The sequence below is a fragment of the Odocoileus virginianus genome, chromosome 1, assembly GCF_023699985.2.
Source record: "Odocoileus virginianus isolate 20LAN1187 ecotype Illinois chromosome 1, Ovbor_1.2, whole genome shotgun sequence".
Taxonomy (NCBI): Eukaryota; Metazoa; Chordata; class Mammalia; order Artiodactyla; family Cervidae; genus Odocoileus; species Odocoileus virginianus.
In genome coordinates this window covers 72,918,802-72,933,466 of record NC_069674.1, presented here as the reverse complement: position 1 = coordinate 72,933,466, position 14,665 = coordinate 72,918,802, and the positions used below count along the sequence as shown (strand labels likewise).

General features: G+C 36.0%; 1 protein-coding gene across 13 annotated transcripts in view; it reads left to right on the top strand.

Moving 5' to 3' along the window:
- MAGI2 (membrane associated guanylate kinase, WW and PDZ domain containing 2) overlaps positions 1-14,665 on the top strand; it is a 1,406,842-nt gene that overhangs the window by 391,980 nt on the left and 1,000,197 nt on the right. For all 13 annotated transcript variants that reach the window (XM_020903091.2, XM_020903019.2, XM_070469808.1 and 10 more), the window contains exon 2: positions 11,160-11,276. In XM_020903091.2, coding sequence (XP_020758750.2) covers positions 11,160-11,276 — 117 coding nt within the window. The remainder of the gene's footprint in view (positions 1-11,159; positions 11,277-14,665) is intronic.

The following is a 14,665-nucleotide window of genomic DNA, read 5'->3' as shown; positions in this document are numbered from 1 at the left end:
AATAAAGTTTAATAGACAGTAAACTAAGACCCTAAATTTAAAAAAAGTAAACTGCCTGCTAATTTATGTATTGGACAATAGTTTCTTTTTTTGACCTTAATAATTTTATGTAGAAACTTTAGAGCTTTGGGGTTCCCTGGTGGCTCAGATAAAGAATTTGCTTGCAATACAGAAAACCTGAGTTCATTCCCTGGGTCGGAAAGATCCCCTGCAGAAGGGAAGGGCGACTGACCAGTATTCTTACCTGGAGAATTGAATGGAAGAGAGCCTGATGGCCTTTTTTGCCTATGGGGTCGCAAAGAGTTGGCAACAACTGAGCAACTAAGACTTCCAAAGTTTATTCAACTTCAGTGGTTTCAAACCCACACATAACTATCCTAATAGATGTTTTGTTAGTAACTTACAGTGGTATAACTGCTGATTTATAAACTGAGTTTAAGTCAGATTCATTTTTGGTCACTTATCTTTTTTTTTATTTTTTATTAGTTGAATCTTGCTTTTTATAAAGAACATATAACATTTAAGAGTTACGCAAGTCTACTCTCAGTTCATCCCAATCTCTCCTTCCCTCATTGTGTCCCCTAGTCCATTCTCTAGGTCTGTGAAAAATAGCTGTGAAATAGATACATTATCCTTGTGTAAAATAAATGGCTACTGGAAAATTGCTATATATCACAGGGAGCTCAGCCTGGTGCTCTGTGATGATTTAGAGAAGTGGGATGTGTAGAAGGGAGGCTCAACAGGAAGGAGACATACGTATATTTGTGGCTGATTCATATTGTTGTACAGCAGAAACCAACACAAACAACATTGTAAAGCAATTAGGTTCCAATTATTAAAAATAAAAATTTTTTTAAAGGAAAAAAATGAGTTAGGCAAATCAAGGAAATCAGTAGACAATGCCCTGTTCCTAGATGAAACTAGCCATCTTGAGATATTATAGAAAATTTAGATGCACCTGAGTTTGCCATCAACTATATCCTGTGCTTTACATTTCTTCATTGTAAAATTTTGGGTAATGCATGCACAGCACCTAGCACAATGCCAGGAAAAAAGTGAATATTCATTTTCCCTTCCCCATGGGAACGTATAATCATAATTATAAGAACAACTCTAATATTTACTTTAAGACTGAGGGTAATAATGAAAAATGAAACTCAATATCCCATCTGTACAGTAGTGGAAGGAAGGAAATGATAAAAACAAAGTCATTTTCAATAGAACTGGAGAATATTGTAAGCCACTTAAAGTTCTCTTTCACTTTTTCTGAAATACCAATTATTCTCTCTAGTTTTGAATCTCCTAATGATCTGCAACTGTTTAATATATTATTTTCTCTTTTATTTTTGCATTTCTTATACAAAATATGTGATACTACTGAAATTTTGAAGGAGAACAACACACAAAGATATTAAATCATGATTAAAAGATTGAGTGAACTCTCTAATACTGTGAATAAATCATGGAAGGGTTACAAATTTTCATATACCGAAATGTTTTCAACTATGAAAAGTAATTAACCATGGCATTGGCAATGAGTTATCAAGGGCCTTATACTTGTGCTTCTCTTTAAAATAGGCAAAGGAGAATTATTAGGGGAAGAATGACTTTACTGGCTCATAATTTATAGAAAAATGAGTATAGATCAAATAAATTTGGTAATTGTTTCCAAACTCTAGTCACCTGAAAATGAGATGGGTCTCGAGATCATCAGAAACCAAAGCACAATTTTTCACCTAAAAATGGGATGAAACCTGCCCCAGTAGACTGGATTAAATATTAAATATGTCTGTCACTTGCTGTGTGGCTGTGGATCTTAAAAGAACCGATCAACTTCCTGTGATTTATTTATTCATTTTTGAGATGAGTCAACTGAAACTATTCCTGAAAAAGGAACATAGCAACAAAGACTTGTACTTTCCTTTCTCCTCAACCTCCTCACCATCTAATAACATAAAATAAACTTGCAGTCACTCGTGGACAGACATATCCTGGAGGCAAATGGATAGATTTTTTTCCCCTTCTTCCAATTCCTTAGAGACTGCTTTACTTGATTATTTTACTACTCTTTTAACAATAAGAACATGTGAAATCAATTTTCTGTTGATGATCTTAGCTCCCTGGACAATTCAGATGATTTTAAAAAAATGTCAAATGGAGATTATCCATTGGGGTTATCCTTTTTCTCTTTTTTTGAAAATTGAAGTATACTTGATATTTCATATTATACATTATAAGCATAGAGTTATCCACAACTTTTAAAGATTGTATTCCATATATAGTTATTATAAAATATTGCCTATATTCCCTATGCTGTACAATATATCCTTGTGGTTTGTTGTATATCTAATAGTGTGTACTGCTTAATCCTATACTCCTGTATTGCCCCTCCTCATTTCCTTCTTCCCACTAGGAACCACTGGTTTGTTCTCTATATCTTTGAATCTGCTTCTTTTTTGTTATAATCATTAGTTTGATGCATTTTTTAGATTCCACATAAAAGTGATGTTATCAGTATTTGTCTTTTTCTGCCTTACGTATTTCACTTACTATAATGATCTCCACCTTCAGTCATGTTGCTGCAAATGGCAAAATTTCATTCTTTTTTATGGCTGAATAGTGTTATATTTGGGACTTCCCTGGTGGCTCAAATGGTAAAGAGTTTGTCTGCAATGCGTGAGACCTGGGTTGGGAAAATCCCCTTGAGGAGGGCATGGCAACACACTCCAATATTCTTGCCTGGAGTATTCCCATGGACACAGGAGCCTGGCGGGCTACAGTTTCTGGTGTCACAAAGAGTTGGACACAACTGAGCAACTAACCACAGCACAGCACACAGTATTACATTTTTTACACACACAGATGCCACACCACACCACACCACTCCATACCACATCTTTATCCATTCATATGTTGGTGGATACTTAGGTTGCATCCATATCTTGGCAATTATAAATGCTGCTGCTGTGTTTTCCATGCCTTTATTTCTAATGGACTACAACTAGTTATCTGTAATTATACTAACAAATAAAATAATTTTGTTGATTTCCCCAAAAAACCCCAAAATATAAGAAATAGTTAGTAAATAGCCTATGAATATATAAAAGTTGGGTCTAGCAGAAACTTTATTTGGTTCTATAAATATTGTTTTGGTAGAATGTTTGTGTCTCTTACAAAGGTCAAAATCCTAAGCTCTCATCGTGAAAAATTGGGACTTTGCAAAGTAATTAGTTCACGAAGGTGGACCTCTTATGAATGAAATATGTACCTACCTAAGAAACACTAGAGAGCTGGTTTCTCTCTAAGTGGTAAGAGGATACAGGGAGAAGTGGGCCGTCTGCAGACCAGGAAGCATACCCTCAGCAGACTCTCAACCCACCAGTTCTTTGATCATGGACTTCTTGGGTTCCAGAACTGTGAGAAATAGATATTTGTTGTTTAAATCACCCAGTCTAATTGTATTCCATTTTAGCGGTAAAAACTGATTCACCTTTTATAGATACGAATAATGAGATCCAGAAATAATTAAAGGTTTTGTACAAGACCACTCAATGAGTAAGTGTTGCAGTGGTAATTAAAACTCAGCTTCCAACTCTCTAATCTAGCATTTTGTCCACTATAGCATTTGTGACTTATTTATTCTGCAAACATTTCCGGTTCTCATATATTAAGAAGGCACTGCTTTAGAGAATGAAGTGAGGAGAGAGGAGAAGACCTCAAATAATTAGGAAATTCCCTGTCCCAGCAAACTTAGAGTTTAATATATAACTTAAAGCAGATCCACTAGTTACTGTATGGTCTGTTAGAATGTAGAAGTTGTTTAAAAAAGGGGACCAGGATATGGAAGTTCAAAAAACAAAGAAGACTTCTGTCCAAAAGATCACAAAGAATGCCAAGGTGAGGACAATTTTAAGCTGAAGAATGAATATGAATTAAATTGGTAATATCAAAGGGAAGGCTTTCTTATCCATAATGTTTCTTTAATAGAAAACAACAAAGGGGAAGTGGGAGAAATTGACTAGAAAAGCATAGGAAAGGGGCAATTCTGTATGTTCTGGAAGCAAAAGTGATGGGTAGACTTTTCAAGGTGCTGCTTTCAGGATGTATTCATTTGCATTCATATCCTTGTGTAACTCCACTTATAAAGACAACTTCTAGGTGGTCCAGTGGCTAAGACTCCATGCTTTCAATACAGGGGACTTGGGTTCAATCTTTGGTCAGGGAGCTAGAGCCCACATGCTGCAACTGAGATTTTGCATGCTGCAACTAAATATCCCATGTATTGCAGCTAAAACCTGGTATAGCCAAATAAGTAAGAATAAATAAATAAACAAATTTTAGAAGACAACTTCTAAAAAAGAAACTTTAATTGGATAAGAGAGAACAGGGAAAAGTGAATCCAGGTCTAACTACATTATACAGAATGTGAGAGATACATAACTTGAAAAGTGAAATTAGGGTGCTGTTACCAAAGAAGGTATTATAAAGATAAAGCAAAAACATTTCTGTTGTTCAGTTGTTAATTCATGTCCGAGTCTTTGTGACCCTGTGGACTATAGCACCCCAGGCTCCTCTGTCCTCCACTATCTCCTGGAGTTTGCTCAAATTCATGTCCACTGAGTCAGTGATGCTAACTAGACATGTCATCCTCTGCTGCTCCCTTGCTCTTTTGTCATCAGTCTTTCCCAGCATCAGGGTCTTTTCCAATGAGGTGGATCTTCGTGTCAGTTGGTCACAGTATCAGGGCTTCAACTTCAGCATCAGTCCTTCCAATGAATATTCAGGGTTGATTTCTTTTAGGATTGACTGATTTGATCTCCTTGTAGTCCAAAGAACTCTCAAGAGTCTTCTCCAGCACAACCATTTGAAAGCATCAATTCTTTCAAAAGTACAAACGTGCAAAGAAAAATCAAATGCCCACTACAGGATTTTATGGAGTGTAAAGGAAAAAAATGAGTTATAGAGAAGGAAATATAAGGTCAGTAGAATGTTAGAATAGGCTCATTTGGCTGAAGCACAGGATGAATAAATGACAGAATGAACCAGATTTTGACTTGCCGGTCATCTCTACCTTCTTACCTGCCAGTCATCTCCACCTTCTTCTTCATACACACACAGCACTGTCCCAATCAGTGAATTACTCTCCCTAGTTTACAAAATTTTAAGGTGCATATTGATTTGAGAAGCATTTAACTCAAGGGACAGGAAAATTTGAGTCAACCATCCTGCCCACAAATGAGTAACAGGGATACTCTTGCCAGCTATTAGCAGTCAGACTCTTGGCACAAGTATTATAGAGCCTGGTGTATTTCTTCTTCAACCTTAAGAAGACTGCTACATGACTAGAACAAGCAGTTTTTCTTTATTTTATTTTATTTTTTTCCATTTATTTTTCTTAGTTGGAGGCCAGTTACTTTACAATATTATAGTGGTTTTTGTCATACATTGACATGAATCAGCCATGGATTTACATGTGTTCCCCATCCCGATCCCCCCTCCCACCTCCCTCTCCACCCGATCCCTCTGGGTCTTCCCAGTGCACCAGGCCCGAGCACTTGTTTCATGCATCCAACCTGGGCTGATGATCTGTTTCACCCTTGATAACTGGAGCCCATTATACAGAGTGAAGTAAGCCAGAAAGATAAAGACCAATACAGTATACTAACACATATATATGGAATTTAGAAAGATGGTAACGATAACCCTATATGCAAAACAGAAAAAGAGACACAGATGTACAGAACAGACTTTTGGACTCTGTGTTAGAAGGCGAGGGTGGGATGTTTCAAGAGAACAGCATCGAAACATATATATTATCAAGCAGTTTTTCTTAAGGAATATGCCAAGGAGTTTCTGTCCATTTGAGCTAAGTTGCTGATCTTCTTCCTTTGCTCCCCCTATCTGGGCATTCAAGTAGTGGAGGGAACAGAGCAGTTGTACTGGGGACATTTCTGAAAAGTATAGAAACTGTGAGATGCATGCCATTTTCAAGTTGTAACATTTAGAGTTTTCTCCTCAAGTAATCCACTGGAATTGCTCCTTGATTCTTCTCCCACTCCCTACCCCATCTTTGCTCTGAACCCAGTGCCAAATAATTTGTGTGAGCTTCACTTTCTTTATTTGCAATATGAAGAATTTGGATTAAGTTATTCCCTAAGGGTTCTTCCTAGGTCATACTTTGATATCAGATTGAAAAGCTTGTCTGGGCTCTGCTGAGGAAATACCTGACTGCTTTGGGCTAAGAAGTTTTGTCTTCAGACTGTAGATTTTGAGAATTAGGTACATGTTCTTTAGAAGCAGAATCATAGGATTCATATTTTCCCCAGGTGTCTTACTGACAAATATGTAATTTGAGAAGGTGGTATATATTTTAATCTATTATTTTATTTTTTAAAATGAAATCATTTTCAGTTAAGTGAAATAACTCAATGATTATTCAAATATAATCATAAGCAAGAACCACTGAATTTTTTTTGAAGAGAAGAGTAAAATGGCTAGAGCATGCAATGGTATGGTGAGCTTGACAGTGCTATGCTAACAGAATGATTGATGCAGGTATTCTATAAGCTACCAGATCTAGGTAGGTCAGATCTGGTCTGGGTCATTTGTCATTACTAACAAATGACAAAAAACAGAAACTCTAAAACCGATAATAATAAAAGCAAAAATTATATCTGGGGCAAATAAGATAGCAGATTATTTTTTATCTTCATTATATATAACATTTCTTAAAAATCAGTATATGGCACTCTATTTTTTAGTTTGCTCTAAAATGTTTGCTTATATACCTAAAATCAGATACTCTTAAGATAGAGGCTCTATTTTTCAGCTCAGACATTGCCTAATATCTGTTGCTTAATCCTTCTTTAATTGAAATGTCTAATTAATGAAAAAGATGTCTTTAAAAGTGTATGTATTTTATGTGTACATATGTACACAAAACTTTTCTAGTCATGCAATTTATTGATTGGGATCATGTATAATTGCAAATAACCAAAACCATAATAGTTTCAAGAAATGAGTATTTACTTTTTCTCTTATAACACAATATTCTAAGCTATGTAGTTGCTGATATTTTAGCTACTCAGTGAAGCCATTAAAGACCCAGACTGTTTCTAACTTTTTCTACAGTATCCTTAGCATGTTGGATTTTTCCCTTGTCGAGCTCTCTTTGTGGTTTGTGATCAGAATATCAAGTCTAGCAGAGAGTGAAGAGTCCATGGAAGTCCCAAACAGGAATACCCAGTCTAGCCAAAATGGACTGGATGCAAAGGGTCTTGATATCAGATATAAATTTTAGTTTAATGAATAAAGAAACCCCCTCCTTCTGTGTTAGGTCTCAATGGCCAGGACAGAGATGCTGGAAGTTGCAAGGGCAGCTCAGGAGGTGGGGAACCAGACCGTATGATGGTTTCAGACAACCATGATCCATGCCCTGGGTCTGAAATCCCATGTTATAGGCCTGAAACTAAACTGGCTATAAATAGAAAAGAATAGAGAAAATATATGGTAGGCAACCAGCAGAATTTTTCATAATAAGGATAGTGGGTAAATACTAATAAAATTGCCTTATCTGAAAGATGCTATGATAAATTGTGAAGGATGAGAAAGTATTAGTGAAATATGAGGCCAAGATAGACCTTCCAAAACAAATGTGACAATTCATTTTAGTTAATGGAAGAAAATTTATATTAATTCTCAGAAACTTCTGCAGGTTTTTTCATGGGAAAAAAGATATAGCCAGTCCCTGAATGATTAGACAACCATTTTTGTTGTTGTTTTCTTAGGTAAGTAAACCTTTGAGACAACTTGTTGTTCAGTTGCTCAGTTGGGTCTGACTCTTTGTGACCCCATAGACTGCAGCATACCAGGCTTCCCTGTCCTTCACTATCTCCCAAAGTTTGCTCAAACTCATATCCATTGAGTTGGTGATGACATGCAACCATCTCCTCCACTGTTGTCCCCTTCTCCTCCTGCCCTCAATCTTTTCCAGCATCAGTGTCTTTTCCAATGAGTTGGCTCTTCCTATCAGGTGACCAAAGTCTTGAAGCTTCAGCATCAGTCCTTCCAATGAATAGTCAGGGTTTATTTCCTTTAAGATTGAGTGGTTTGATATCCTTGCTGTCCAAGGAACTCTCAAGAGCCTTCTCTAGCACCGCCGTTCAAAAGCATCAATTCTTCTGTGCTCACCCTTCTTTATGGTCCAACTCTCACATCTGTACATTACTATTGGAAAAATCATAGCTTTGACTATACTGACCTTTGTTGGGAAAGTGATGTCTCTGCTTTTCAATGCGCTGCTAGGTTTGTCATAGCTTTTCTTTCAAGGTGCACGTGTCTTTTAATTTCATGACTTCAGTTACATCTGCAGGGATTTTGGAGCCCAAGAAAATAAAGTCTTTCACTATTTCCATTGTTTCCCCATCTATTTACCATAAAGTAATGGGGCTGGAATCCATGATCATAGTTTTTTGAATGTTTAGTTTTAAGCCAGCTTTTTCACTGTGGTCTTTCACCTTAATCAAGAGGTTCTTCAGTTGTGACTGCTAATGTGGTATTTTTGTAGTAGAAGAACTGGTTTAAATTGATAATATATTTTCAGGAGCCAAGACTCATCTTGGACTATAAAATGTGAGCTTATCCATGTTATATTAGGCGAATGATTCTAGCCTACTTTAGTGGACAGACTACATCTGTTGTTCTATAGTTAACATTCTCTCAGGCTATCAGAAAGGATCTCATCACTTTACATGCCCCACATATTCAATTCAGTTTATCACTAAGTCGTGTCCAACTCTTTGTGACCCCATGGACTGCAGTGTGCCAGGCCTCCCTGTCCATCACCAACCTCCAAAGTTTACTCAAACATGTCTGTTGAGTCGGTGATGCCATCCAACCATCTCATCCTCTGTCATCCCCTTTTCCTCCCACCTTCAGTATTTCCCAGCATCAGAGTCTTTCCCAATGCCCCACACATATTAGACAGAAAGAAAAGAAAAGAGAAGTACAGTTGCTAAAAGACCTCTAGACTCATAACTAGGCAGGAGAGAATTGAGAAGAGTCAAGAATGGTGATTGCTCAACAGCTATATTGAAGTAGCAAGGGTAGACATGTTCTTCTGACTATGAAAGACCAAGGAAGGAAAACAGAATTTCAGAATATCTTGTTTTAATTAATTCAGTGTGATATCAGTAAGTCCAAGACCTATGGAAATGCAGGACATTTGGAGATATAAACAATAGATGATCAATATTGTGATGGTGGTTTCCAGTTACATTCATTTCTGATTGCTCCACTGTTTTGATTGAAAAAAAAAATGATTTTGAATTTGGAAAATAATATGTGCAAGTGTTCTGGATGTAATATTTGTGTGCATTCTATAAGCAATAAGTTTTCCTGTCATTTGTTTTCTGCTATCATATTCGGTAGAAAAATAAATTGAGACTACTGACAAATATATGAGAAACACTGAAGAGTAGAAATTTTGATAGTTCAGTTAAAAATACTATTTTATATGGCATCTTTCTCAGACTGTACCAGCAGATTAGAGGCAACTGAAACAATAAATTTGAAAACTTCAGAAATGTAGCAATATATAGTTTTCAAGTATATTTACTGTTTGTGTAAAAGGTGTTTGTGTTGCATATATGCACACTCACATGATTTTTTTTATGTGATCATGGTGGTGCAAAGAGATTGTTAATGAATTGTAATTTTGAGATTAAAAGGAATTGAAGAGAATGTGATTTTTGTAAGTGTTATGAAGGTGGTGGCTTGGTCACCAAGTCATGTGCAACTCTTGCAACCCCATGAACTGTAGCCCACTAGACGCCTCTGTCCTTGGAATTTCCCAGTAAAGGCATGGGTTGCCATTTCCTTCTATCACAGATTCCTATTTCCTCTGCCTTTAATTATTTTTCTTGGCTAAATTACCCTAATATGTTTGAAAAGATCAGGGTTTTAGAAATTCTTATTTATATTTTACAGATATTTTTATTTATAATTCATTCTTCCAAGTATTAGAAGAACAAAAGCCTTCATTAGATAAATCTTCATAATTTAACAAAATTATTTTTAAACATGAAAATAATCTATGATAAATTCTCAGTATTGGTGCCTTACCTAAAGCCCAGCTTGTTTGATGCAAGGAGATCCAACCAGTCCATCCTAAAGGAGATCCGTCTTGGGTTCATTGGAAGGACTGATGTTGAAGCTGAAACTCCAATACTTTGGCCACCTGATGCAAAGAGCTGACTCATTTGAAAAGATCCTGATGCTGGGAAAGATTGAGGGAAAGGAGAAGGGGATGACGGAGGATGAGATGGTTGGATGGCATCACCGACTCAATGGACATGGGTTTTGTTAAACTCCAGGAATTGGTGATGGACAGGGAGGCCTGGCATGCTGCGGTTCATGGGGGTCGCAAAGAGTCAGACACGACTGAGCCACTGAAATGAACTGAACTGAGACTCAAAATTACTTCTATACTAATAATAAACTCTAAAAATACTTAAAATATTTCAAACATTATAGTTAAAAATCATCTGTTCATATTTTATACAACAGATGCATTACTTCATTTTATAAAGATAGTAAAACATTAATATTGGTTTAATTCTTTTTTTTAGCTTTTTATATCACCCTACTTATCCAAATCCAGAGTAACTTTAAATAACTTAAAAATCTTTTCAAAACTTGAAGACATACTGAGTGAAACAAGCCAGTATCAAAAGGGCAAATAGCATAGATTTCTCTTGTATAAGTTACGTAGAGTAGTCAAATGTATAAACAGAAAGACTGGAAAGGAAATGACTGGGGGAAAGGGAATGTGGGAAGTTAAAAAAAAAAAAAGATCTTTTTAGCCATGCAATGAGTTATACTATGCCATTTCGTATATATTCATTTCAAGAGTGATATGTGTCTTTTGCTGTAATACAGACTTCATTCTAAATGAAAATGAAAGAGTGCATATAAAACACTGAGCACTGACTTGGTGAATAATTATCATCTTAGTAAATGTTATCCTTTACTAGTATGGGTGATAAATGTTTCAGAAGGTCAAAAAAGCAATGTGAGATAATGCAAGTTTTAAATGAGTTTCTGAGTATGTTTATGACAGAATCAAATTACATACTTATTTTCCAATTGTATCATTCTAGGAGGAATTGTTGATAAGGATCTTCGTCACTACCTCAACTTACGATTTCAGAAGGGTTCTGTGGACCATGAACTTCAGCAAATCATTCGTGACAACCTCTACCTCCGCACAGTGCCATGTGAGTAACAGGCGGTGTTATTTTTTACTATAGTAACAGATAAATATTCAGTTACATATTTATTGTTTAATTTAAAAGAAAAGTTAAATTTCACTGATTTTTTAAATGATAGACTTTTGGAATAGGCAATTTATTTGAGATATGGAAGTTATAAATGCAAAAGCTTATAACTACAGTTGTGTGATTTATCATGATGTCAGATCCAGAAAAGACTAGTGATTTTTAAGCTATAAAACCTAACTTACTTCTCAAGTTGATATTGAGAAATATTAGTTCTAGTCCATGATGTTGATGATTTTAATGTTTCGGGCAGAACTCCACACAGGGAGACAAAGAATGCAAATTCAATTCATTAGCTGAACAAGCTTTTTATAGCTAGAATCTACACAGTAACTGCCAATATCATCACCAGTTTGCAGCAGAGAGGTCTTACAAGTTAAAAGGAAATTATGCATCAGAAAGTAAAAAATGTTCTTTAACTCTGAGAAAGTGAAGACATTGAGTGTTGGGCAGAAATGTCTTGTACATAGCCTATAGAAATTCACAACAATCGCTGATTATGAGCAGGTGCTACTTCAAAAGAGAGGAATTGGTAAAATGATAAACTTTACAAATCAACTTTTTAGTACCTGCTTCAGTTAATTTGATAATCTTCTGTTTACTTTAGGACAACTCAAGGACTTTTCAAGCCAGATACTAGGTTATAAATAGGTATCAAAGTCAGTTTCTTTCAAGGTAGAGTCTATGACATTTGGAAATTTTCCAGTCTCTCTGGAAACTCTGATCTGTGGGTGTTATGTATGTTCTTTCTTTTGTTTAGTTTTTGTTGTTAAGTTGCTAAGTCTTGTCCACTCTTTGCAATCCAATGGACTGTAGCCCACCATGCTTCCTTGCCCATGGGATTTCCCAGGCAAGAATACTGGAGTGATGAGTTGCCACTTCCTTCTCCAGGGGACCTTCCTGGCCCAGAGTTTGAATCTGAGTCTACTGCATTAGTAGGCAGATTCTTTACCACTCAGTCACCAGGGAAGTCCTCCTTTTGTTTTAGTTTTGTTTTAAACTATAATAAACTCAAAGGTGGGGTCTCTGGAAGGTTGATATTAAAGAAAGAAAAACTTGGCTGGAATCGATGAAACAAATAAACCATATATATAGTTTCTGCGATTGAACTACCAGAACTATGTAGAAGGTATGGATTAAGGATGACTATACTGAAAAATGAAAACACACAGGGAAGTAAAATGGATAATTCAGCATCCATTTAGCCTACACACATCTTAGGAAGGGTAGACCCTTGCCACTGTTAGTACTAAATGCTCATCAAAACAAAAATGTCATGGCACCTCTATCAGATATTCCTAGATGCAAATGCTTATCGATTGACATCCTGTCAGTCCAAATGCTACTTCTGTCAGTGTGTGTTAGTTAAGTGAATAGATTTTTGGACTCTTGCTTTAAAACTAGGTGTAGAGAAAAGTGCATTCTTAAGTTTGTAAGTTTGACATTAGAGTGATGGGCAGAGGAAGATAGATTAAAGTAAGTGACTGAACTATTTATAAGGAAACGAATGGATGCGTTTTCAAAGCTGTGATGTTGTCATGTGAATTTATCTTCTGTGACATGAAAGAAAGGAGATCTGAAATACTGAATAAAGAATCCAGGTACTTTATTATATTTAAAAGCTTGGAAGGATAGATAAGAGGCTGACATTCAACAATACTTGTAGTCCTTGCTAAGGTAATCACATAAATAAGAACTTGTAATTAAATATGAAGATAATAGAAGTAAGTTTTGCATTAGTTCATTAACTTCTTAAATAAGTCACCTCTCTTTAGAGTACCCAAGAAATACTATGATGGAAAAATAAATATAGGAGTAAAATAAGAAGGCTTATATGAGTAAACATAAAGGGGTTTTTGATATGATTTTTGTACAAGGTCATAAATTCAATTAGAAATCCTTGAATAGCTCCTATAAAGAGATGATTAGAAACTTAATGAATCTGAATATTATGATAGAACAATTTGGATTTGTAGCCAGTACTCCTAATATCCAATAATACCATTCACTAACAATGCTCTTAACTTAGCATAAAAGTGAAAAAGAAAGCATCTAAGACAGATGTGATTCTGATTCATATTATCTATGATTACTTTACACTGATGAACTGGATCTGGACAATCCACCAGCTTCACTCAGTATATCTTTTAATGAAATGTTCAGATATTTACAAAGAGTATGCAGCAAAGATGTGTCAGTAGTGTGAAAAATTCAGCTGTTGTTTAGAATTTATGCATGCATCCAGTATGTCTATTGAGTTTGAGTATGGAGTGACATTTGATACATATTCTTTGGGTCAAATCATTCTCACTGGTTTTCATGTATCCAGAACCATAATAGGAGCACATGTTACTGTGGAGCTTGTCTCTGCCTTTATTCATGTATTCATTAATATGATACCTCTTGTTTAATTTACTAACAGGAAAGGTCATGGAAACAAAATTATTAACTTCTATGTTTGGGTGGTTTAACTTTTTATAAGGTGAGACTCAGTAATTTTGTTTACTACCACCACATTACTCCACCATCACCAACTACAACTAGTAAGAAACGAGCAAAGTCTTGGAGCTGTATTTCCTTGGTGCCTAGTGAGTAAGAGAGAGCCTTGGGTGAGGGCTACAGAGACTTCATCCTTTCTATGCACACAATTGTACTTGTCCAAATCTTATTGTGAACAGTTTAGCTTCTTTACCTCCTTCTGAAGGATACCTGGACCTGGCTACTGTCTGATTTCTCATCTAGACATGGGAGAGAAGTTGTCAGTCTAACTCTCTACTGGGCCTTAATTATTGAGGCATATAATATAAAATTCCATCAGTCTGTTCTCTGCCCCACAAACAAGGGTTGACTGCATTTATCATTTTTATTTTGTCTTCCCAGAACTTTATCTCCGAACATAATTTCTCAAAATATGTGTTTTAAATCTGTGTCTCTAGGCATGGAAGGCAGGGCTTGATTACAGAGACAAGACTGTTCAGCATACAGTGAGCCTGAGTGCTTACTTACACTCACAGGCCCACACATACATGAGTACACACACAAACACTCTCATGAGATCAGTTGATCATCTTCTAAATTGAATTATGTAGAAAAGATCCTTAGGAACTGACTGTATATTTTCTGTAGAATAAAAGCCAGTCATTTGATTCTATCTGTTAAAAACCTAACCTTGTACCCAAATGTACTTATATATTTAGTTGCTAACTGCAATTTTTTTAGGATCTTCCCTGGTGTCTCAGATGGTAAAGAATCTGCCTGCAGTGTGGGACACCCAGGTTCAATCCCTGGGTTGGGAAGATCCCTTGGAGAAGGGAATGGCAACCCACTCT